General features: G+C 41.6%; 1 protein-coding gene across 2 annotated transcripts; it reads left to right on the top strand.

Annotated features, from left to right (window-relative positions):
• The first annotated feature begins 1,343 nt into the window (after positions 1 to 1,343).
• On the top strand, positions 1,344 to 8,437 carry LOC105015685 (zinc finger FYVE domain-containing protein 1-like). Of its 2 annotated transcripts, XM_029125630.2 has the most exons (12): positions 1,344 to 2,971; positions 3,005 to 3,469; positions 3,556 to 4,060; positions 4,413 to 4,627; positions 5,176 to 5,282; positions 5,423 to 5,531; positions 5,649 to 5,746; positions 5,964 to 6,081; positions 6,192 to 6,362; positions 6,538 to 6,718; positions 6,808 to 6,921; positions 7,117 to 8,437. In XM_029125630.2, the coding sequence occupies exons 1-12, from the start codon at positions 2,555 to 2,557 to the stop codon at positions 7,347 to 7,349; spliced, it is 2,733 nt and encodes a 910-aa protein (XP_028981463.2). In that variant the 5' UTR covers positions 1,344 to 2,554; the 3' UTR covers positions 7,350 to 8,437. The 2 variants fall into 2 exon arrangements, with proteins under 2 accessions (XP_028981463.2, XP_028981462.2); XM_029125629.2 differs by having other exon boundaries at positions 1,345 to 3,469.
• Positions 8,438 to 9,167: the final 730 nt, after the last annotated feature.

Below are 9,167 nucleotides of genomic sequence, written 5' to 3'. Positions count from 1 at the left end.
GTGTTTTTGTTCCACCTGAATTGTTCCAGTAGGGTAACCTCAGGGAAACATCTACATGCAATCTAATAAATTAGAAAGGTAAGATTTAAAGTGTTTAACATGAATTTCACATAATTATAGCCTACGTTTTTACCTTTCCATTTGAGATTTGCAATTTGTCATTATTTTGGGTTTATTTAGAAGCATTTTATACAAAGAGCCATAAGGGAGTGTTGAGGTTAAAGGCCACAGAAGAAGAAAAATGATCCAGCTCTTTCAGGTGAATGGGGCTAGAAGAGCCGGCTCACCAGAAAGACTCGGAATGTCCATTACTATTGAACACTTGTTGACCATGACGATCATCAAAAATCCTCACCAACATAATAATGAATTACTTGTAGTGGTGAGATTGGGAAAGAGTTAACCTTCTTGTTACGCCTCTTCATCTTTGATCAAACCCCATAACATTTTCAACCGATAGAGATTTTTTTTTTTTGCTGATTGTAGTTGACTCAACAATTAGCGATCTACTGCCCTCTACTGCCCTCTACTGGTGTACTGATATATTTCATTTTCCAGAAGCTTCTGAGTTCGTAGTTCAAAGTTCAAGTTCAACATTATCGGTAGGAGAGAAAACATAATGGCAGATGTTTTCACGGTTGTAGCGAAATGATTATGCATTGCACCTGTACAATGCAGTCAGTTAAATTAAAAATGTCAACAAATTACACACATGGAAAACAAGAAAGAAACAAAAGGAAAGTAACCAGTATTTACAATGTAGTCCTACGGTACATGGGACAACAAGGTAGACTGAATATGTGTGTGTGTGGGTGTGTGTGTATGTGTGAGAGAGAAAGTTGAATGTAGGGTAACCCAAACCCTAAACCACACCAACATACTTGAAGCTTTTGACCCACTCTTCTGTCTGCTGAAGTCCACCATCAGCTGTTCTTTGTTTGATGATGAAGGAGAAATTGTTTACCTGGCTCCACTTGGGGCACTTCCCCCCTTGTAAGTTGTCTCTCATTGGTCATTACTCTTTACTGTGTCATCAGCATCCCTGTTAACCCAATATTGTGGCATGTAAGATGGAGGTGATGTGTTCCTTCACCAATACCTCAAAGCCCTTTCTAATAACCAAAGTGAGTCAGTGCCACAGGGGAGTAGTCATTTATCATGTCCACCTTTTCATGTTTGGGTTTTGCAACAATAATGGACATTTTGAAGCATGTAGAGACGTGTTAGAAAGAGGTGTTGATTATGACACTGAACACTATTGCTGTATATTATATGTAGTATTGTATGTACACATTCCATGGCCCATGCCTGCTTGTAGAACAAATAAGTTGTTTTTCAAAACTGCATTTCCCAAAATGCTCAGTCATTGGCCACACCCTTGACCCTGTGACTCAAGCATTATCTGATCAGCTGATCTGACCTGGCAACAACATTGAACACGAAACTCCGCTTGGGAGGGGGCTGATGAAACAAACAATGACAAAGCTAGGAAGGATTTCAGTGCAATAACATATTTTAATGACTCCTGAATCGGACAGTGCCATTTATCGTCGTACGTTTTGTTTTAGTGTTGACGGATCCGCTGTTATCGTACCATTCGGGCTATGATATTACTGTTAACCGAGTTCACTAAAAGACGAGTAGCTAGCTTGGATAACAGAGGTACTCTAACAGCTACTGTCAATACGCTTCTACAAATAGCCCGTTTTAACAGACAGTGGCGGTTTGTGTAAACATCTTTAGGTTTTGTCTTATGAAACTCGTAATATCACGTTTATGTCATTAACGGAATAACGTTATTTTGTACGAAATAAGGTATTGTTTATGTCAATACGGAGTTCACCAACTAGCTAGATTTAGCTAGCTACAATTTGCACGACTTCACCAAGGCATCTGTCTGCTAGCTTTAGAAGTTGGATAGGTAGCTAGCAGTGTTTGGCTTAACAAATGTAATTAGGTAAATGCAAAGCGAAACACCTGGCTAGTACTGTACTTCCAAATGTGTGGTTTCATTTGTACCAGTTTGCAAATTGTCTTAGTTATATTTCAGGGACGTTGTCTTTCCAAACACTTTTTTATAACGTACATTGGTTTCACAGCCTTATTTTAGTATACATTCTTAAAGCAAATATACGTGTTTTAATGTTAATGAAGACAATGCAATTAAAATAGTCGTCACTTTCAACCAGATTGCCTCACTGTAGTATATTTGCACTGTCACATGTTGACATCTTTATTTTTAAATAATATGTATGTATGAAATGGTAAAGTTGTGTTGGCTAATGAGCTGTAGAAATCTAGTGGACCTGAAAATTTAGAGGTCAACAGAAGCACTGACCATTTAACCTTGTTAAATCTACTATATCAAGCTGTTTATGTTTAGCAGGTTCTGTAGAGTTAGTTTGTAAAGCACTAAATATTTAACAATATTGTCATGAGTTTTATCACACAAACCACTTGATTGATATTTATTCACCCTGCATTTGGGAATATTTGGCGTTATAGTCAAATTGTCTAGCATAACATTGTGTTCAGATTGTATTTGTGAGAAACAATGAGTGGCCATGGCTCATTATCAGAAAAGGAAATTAACACCAGTCCAATTTGTCAGGAGAGCTATGTTTGTGAGGGTTCAGGAGATGCTGCTTTTGAATGTGATGAGTGTAAAAGCTTGCAATGTGTTCAGTGTGAAAAGCAACTCCACAGTCGAGAGGGAATGCAAAACCACAAACGGGTCAAAATTGACCCAGGGCATGTACCCTACTGTGACAGTTGCAAAAGAGGGAAGGAAGGAACAGTAAACGGCCACCGCAACAGGTCTGTTGTCCGCTGCCAGAACTGCAAAGTCAACTTGTGCCACCAATGTCGGAAAAGCACCCACAATGGAGGTAACAAGAAGAAGCACCAACTCACCACCTATCCCACAACCAAACCTGCAGAGCACAACTTGACTCCACAAAAACCTACAGAGGTCAACTCAAACCCTCCTCCCAGATCTACAGAGGTCAACTCAAACCCTCCTCCCAGATCTACAGAGGTCAACTCAAACCCTCCTCCCAGATCTACAGATGTCACCTCAAACCCTCCTCCCAGATCTACAGAGGTCACCTCAAACCCTCCTCCAAGATCTACAGAGGTCACCTCAAACCCTCCTCCCAGATCTACAGAGGTCACCTCAAACCCTCCTCCCAGATCTACAGAGGTCACCTCAAACCCTCCACCAAAACCTGAACATGTCAACTCAGACCTTCCCTGCAAACCTGCAGAGATCAAAGCAACACCTCACTCAAAATATGTGAATGTTAAATCAATCTCTCCACCAAAACCTATACAGGTCAACTTAATCCCTCCATCTAAACGAGCAGATCTCCAGTTAAGCTCAGTGGTAGATGAGGCAGATGTCCAGAAGGCAAAACATCTGGAGGAAGTCTGCAGCTTTCTTCTGGTTGATGCAAATGAAGAGATGCAGGTGGGTAGTAAATGTAGAAATCGTTCTGTCACTTTTGTATCAAGTCTGCATTTTGTGGTTTTGTCTGACAAATCTTGTTTTTCCAGATAACGGACGAAGGTGTGTTTGTGAAGAAATTGAACTGCAAGCCTGACAAGCTGATCAAGGTGGTGTCCATCTTTGGCAACACAGGAGAGGGCAAGTCCCACACATTGAACCACACTTTCTTCATGGGCAGAGAGGTGTTCAAGACCTCGCCCACGCAGGAGTCCTGCACGGTTGGGGTTTGGGCGGCCTTTGACCCCATCCACAAGGTGGTGGTCATTGACACAGAGGGCCTGCTTGGTAACAGTTTAAACCAAGGCCAAAGAACACGGCTCTTGCTCAAGGTGCTAGCTATTTCTGACCTCATAATTTACCGCACCCATGCTGACCGTCTCCATGACGACCTCTTCAAGTTCCTGGGTGATGCTTCCGATGCCTATCTGAAGCATTTCACCAAGGAGCTGAAAGCCACTACGTCCCGCTGTGGCCTGGATGTGCCTCTTTCCACTCTGGGCCCAGCCGTCGTCATCTTCCATGAGACTGTCCACACCAAGCTGCTGGGTTCAGGTCAGTACTGTAATCAAATCTACTATAGTTTACACAGATAAACATTTGGTGCGCTCATCACTCTCATTATTTCACTTTCTTTGATGGTGGACACATTAGGTATACTGTTTTCTGAGTGCTGCTACAGAAGATTGTATAACAAGTCAAACTGCTAACATATCCTCCCTATGTATGTGTCAGTGTAATTTAAATAATTTTAGAAAAGTATTGTTACCTATTTATTCCTTGTGTGAGTCACCTTCCGTCTCAGTTATGGTTGATGCCAGTTGTGAAATGCCTAATTTAACTACATAGTTTGTTTTGCTTATCCTATTTCTTTGTACCCCCTTTTTATTCTGTTTTATTATACAAGACAACTTATCAGAGTCTGTGGATCGACTGCTTCTTGAGCGCTTTAGGAAGCTGGGACGTTTTCCAGAGGCCTTCAGCTCCATAAAGTACCGTGGCACACGTACCTGCAGCCCACCGACAGACTTCGGTGGCCTGCAACGCATCCTGGAGCAGCTCCTGGACAGCAATGCCACCCGCTCCCCACGCTCCCCAGTTGTCATCTTCAAAGCGCTGCAGGTAAGAGGCCTGTTTACAGCTCAGTGGGCAATTAGCTGGCTCTAAACCGGTTTGAAACAGAATCATATTTGCATAAGGCAAACATTGGAACTACAACTGTCAAAGGCTATATTTACACAAGCAGCCAAAATCTGATATTTCTCAGAGCCGATTTGATTGTTCAAAAGTTGCATAAAGAGCACATAACACGAATTTGCTAATAACATATATTCCTCTCCATTACCCTTTTGTGTATCAACATAAGCCGAGTATACATGATCCCAGTTGTAGCTCCATGATGGCAGCATTTTTAAGAAATTACAAAGTTGGTTGTGCCGGTTGAGCCATGATGCATGCTGTAATTTAAAAACTCTAATGCCAGTTCTAAAATGTTGACATTGGAATTACTCAATCTTTATGTACCTGTGCCTTTCTGAACACGGCCAAGGAAGAGTGTAAGGGTGTGTTCATGGAGCAGGATATATAGATACACAACAGGTGTCAAGGTTCTTTATTTTCGGTGTTTGAACAATTTAGTCAAACTGGACGTGTTATTTTAATCGGTCTAGGCCTTGAGCGAACGCTTCAACGGGGAGATAACTGATGACCTCATTGCCCACAACTGTTTCTTTCCCGATGAGTACTTCACCTGCTCCTGCCTCTGTCTCAGTTGCAGGTAAGTTTGTTTTCTTTACTTTGAATTATTTTTATTATTACATTGTTACATTGTGAGACATCTGGGTGTCCAGGAGAGGTTTGAGAACAACTGGGTTGTAGCAATGGTTTAGAGAAGTTGTAATGTTGAGACTATTTTAGCTCTGGCTGCAAGAACAGCATGAATCATCTTGGAGAGGGGCTGTGTCATGAGGCAAAGCACCGCTGCCGCTACTCCCCTCAACATGATAATCGCGTCTACACCTGCAAGGTGAGTCTGGTGGATGTCCCCCCAAATCTTTGGCTTCCTTACCCTGGGGTTACAGCATTCTGAAGATACCCCCGGCCGTATATCAGTTTGACTGCAATGCCTCTTTTTATCCTCCAGGCCTGTTATGAAGATGGCAAGGAGGTAGTTGTTATTCCCAAGACTTCTGCCTCCTCGGACTCTCCATGGCTGGGCCTTGCCAGATATGCCTGGTCTGGGTGAGTGACCCTAGACACGTTATGGGTTGGGGTTGAATTTCTACCACTGTCTCTAATTAAAAGTATAGTGCTCTGCCCCTGACCCAGAATCACCGATCTGTATCCCACTACCTTTAACCTATTACCAGCCTTTCTGCTATGCTCAAGATATGTCTGGGTATGTGTTTATAACTGTCTTTATAAGACTCAACCTTTAGCTCTCTGTATGTATCTTTAGGTATGTCATTGAATGTCCTAACTGTGGGGTGATCTATCGGAGTCGCCAGTACTGGTTCGGGAACCAGGACCCAGTGGATACTGTAGTACGAACTGAAATCCAGCATATTTGGCCTGGGGTAAGACCTACCACAGAGGCCTACCTCTTAAGATACCTCAACATTTCTCTTGTTTTACATGTAAACAAAACAAGCCTGTATAATTTTAACGTAAGGTTCACCTTCAACAGGTGGATGGATTCCTGAAGGACAACAGCAATGCTGCTCAGCGTCTTCTGGATGGCGTTAACTTCATGGCCCAGTCTGTTTCAGAACTTAGCGTGAAGCCTGCCAAGGCTGTCACATCTTGGCTAACAGATCAGATCGCCCCGGCCTACTGGAAACCCAACTCCCTCATCCTGGTGAGTGACAGGGGGCCACAGCCCCACCCTCCGGCTGTGGAACACTATCGTCAACACTTCTCGTGTCCCGGGACCTGTTGTTACACAACCCATGTTTGCCAGTCATGGGATAAGACTGAGATAGACCCGGGTCAATAACTCCCTGTTGTTGTTGTTTCTCCCCTGTAATGCCAAGACATGCCTTAAGTGCCAAGAGGTCTTCCAAGACAACGACACCAAGCATCACTGCCGTGCCTGTGGGGAGGGGTTCTGTGACGCCTGCTCATCCAAAGCCACTCCCGTTCCAGAGAGAGGCTGGGGTCCGGCGCCTGTGAGAGTCTGTGATGCCTGTTATGAGTTGAGGGTCACACACACAGGTACTACGCCACAGAACCAATGTCAGACTGGATGTTTTTTTTTTTTTTATATATACTGTGCAGTGTTAACATAACTACACTTTCTGCAGAGCTACTGGATGGCGAGATTGAAGACGAGGAAGGTGGAAACTTAGCCAGGAAGGTTGGAGAAGCGGTGTCAAACACACTGGGCGCTGTGGTCACTGCCATTGACATCCCACTAGGTGAATGTTATGTAACACTGGACCCTGGTAGAACTGTGTAATGGGCAACATGACTGCAGTAATGTTAAGCCATTGTCAGTTTGCGGTCTGGTGGCATGTGCAGAGTATCTCTGCTGCCCTGAGTCACAAATAGTTTTTTATTCTATTAGAATACGTTCAACATGTTGTTGATTGCTTATTGTGTCCTCTCTACAGGTCTGGTAAAAGATGCAGCGCGTCCCGCCTACTGGGTGCCTGACCAGGATATCCTCGCCTGCCACAACTGCCATCGCGACTTCACTGCCAAGCTCTCCAAGCACCACTGTCGCGCCTGCGGGCAAGGCGTTTGTGATGAGTGCTCCCCGGAGCGCCGACCCGTTCCTTCGCGAGGGTGGGACCACCCCGTCCGTGTTTGTGTGAACTGTAACCAGAAACCTGGAGATCTTTAACGGGGCAGGCCTTTCCTTATAACGCTGGACTGAACCACACTCAACCCTCTGCCCCTTATGCACCTCTATTATTGAAATGGTTCTGTCCCATGTCTGGCAAAGATGTTGTAAGTAGATTTAGTTGTAGGGTTTCTGATGTCAAGTCCAACACAGGGACTTGTAGGCCTTTGTATTTTGTCCTTATCGGAATTGTGAGAAATTAGGATATTTTGTGCTCCTCCACCCAAATCACTTATTTTTGGGATGATGGTTTAAAAATATTTTTCTACCATGAAAATGTTCTTTTTTTTTTGTAAACCTTTTATTTTGACAGACATTGGAAATTACATTTGTATCATGTTACTTTTAATTTGATGTGAGCCCTGCGGGGTTTTTATTTATCTGAAGGCATTTGTTTTTCAGATTGCATATAATACTGCGGTCATTACTTCAGGTTCATTGCATGCTGTACTACATTATTGAAAATGTTCATTATGTCTGTTGCAGCTGTATAAAGCTGCTGCTTATCATTGCAAAGAAAAAAACTAAACAAATACCGACATTAGCTTTTCACTGAGATTTGAGTTTGCATGAAAACCTATGTATCACATTTTGCAAACAGTCTGTTTGGCAACCCCAGATTTAGTATATTTGGTCTGCAATAAGAATTTTAGGTTACAGTTTTTCTGTTGTTAGTACATATATATTTTCATCTGAGGTTATGGTTGTATGAAAACATGGAATTATGCTACAATAGTGTGAATTCTGAATTTGAAATATGTGAAATTATTTATTTTGGGGTGAAAAAGGTTAAACGTATTAAGTCTGAAAGATGATTTTAGGTATTCACAGGGTGGTCTCATAAAATAATGACTTAACCTTAAAACAAATACTTAACTTCTGCTATTATTTGAGTTTGGGTGGTATTTTGTTAGGTGTGTACATATAATATGCGCCTAAAATTTGAGGCTGGGTCAGTTACTTCCATTTGTTAGAGTCTTGTTGGGTTGAGCTACGTTTTGTTGAATCTCCTAGAAACCAGTGTAACATACCAAATGCAAGCCTTCAGAGTGCCATAAAAATGGGGTGATTGGGCAATCAACTCAGCATTATGTTTTATTTTATTTGTCCTTTGCGTTTGTGGCATTATTTCTCATCCATTTTAAAGACTGAAGTATCATACTACATTTAAAACTTCATTATTTGGTGCTTTTTAATAATTCAGATGATATAATGAATATGTATGCAGTTTTACATTATTTCTGAATAACCTTTTTGACACTATTTGCTTTATTGACTGGAATCTGTAGTTCTTAATGCATAAAATGCACAGGAAAGATGGCATTTGTACCTGAACAGTTTTACCTTCATACATACCATGACAACATTATAATTGTATTTTTATCCCTTTTTGTCTAAGCTTTAACACTAGGTAGTGATGTGATATAATAAATCTGCCTTTTCTGCTGTCAAAATATGTTTATCTGGTTGAATGATGTCAGTGTAGGAAACTAACTCATGTATATGTTGCTAATATTGCACAGAATAATAGCCAGCTATTGTTAACTGCTCTTGTCATTTGTTTCTAAAACCCACTGCTTAAGAGAGAAACAACTCTGTTCAGAAATTATAATTGACTGAATTATTTTATCAACCCCCCTAATACACAGACAAAAAAGAGGTATGAAACATTCATGTTATACTGATATTATACACAAGAAAGCATATTGACAATGTCCTTAAGTGGTGGTATAGATAGACTATTCATATTAATAAAGGCATATCAGCTCAAGGCTATTTAATTATTTATTTGAGTGTGGTGTGTATTACAAACCAAGA

Source organism: Esox lucius, chromosome 15 (assembly GCF_011004845.1).
Source record: "Esox lucius isolate fEsoLuc1 chromosome 15, fEsoLuc1.pri, whole genome shotgun sequence".
NCBI classification, from domain to species: Eukaryota; Metazoa; Chordata; class Actinopteri; order Esociformes; family Esocidae; genus Esox; species Esox lucius.
This window is presented reverse-complemented; position numbering and strand designations above follow the sequence as displayed.

Excerpts from the sequence above, each read along its gene's own strand:
- LOC105015685 (XM_029125629.2), top strand. The coding sequence starts at position 2,555 with ATGAGTGGCCATGGCTCATTATCAGAAAAGGAAATTAACACCAGTCCA. Across the intron at positions 3,470-3,555 it reads ATGCAAATGAAGAGATGCAG|ATAACGGACGAAGGTGTGTT; the intron begins GTGGGTAGTAAA and ends TTGTTTTTCCAG. Across the intron at positions 5,747-5,963 it reads GCCAGATATGCCTGGTCTGG|GTATGTCATTGAATGTCCTA; the intron begins GTGAGTGACCCT and ends ATGTATCTTTAG.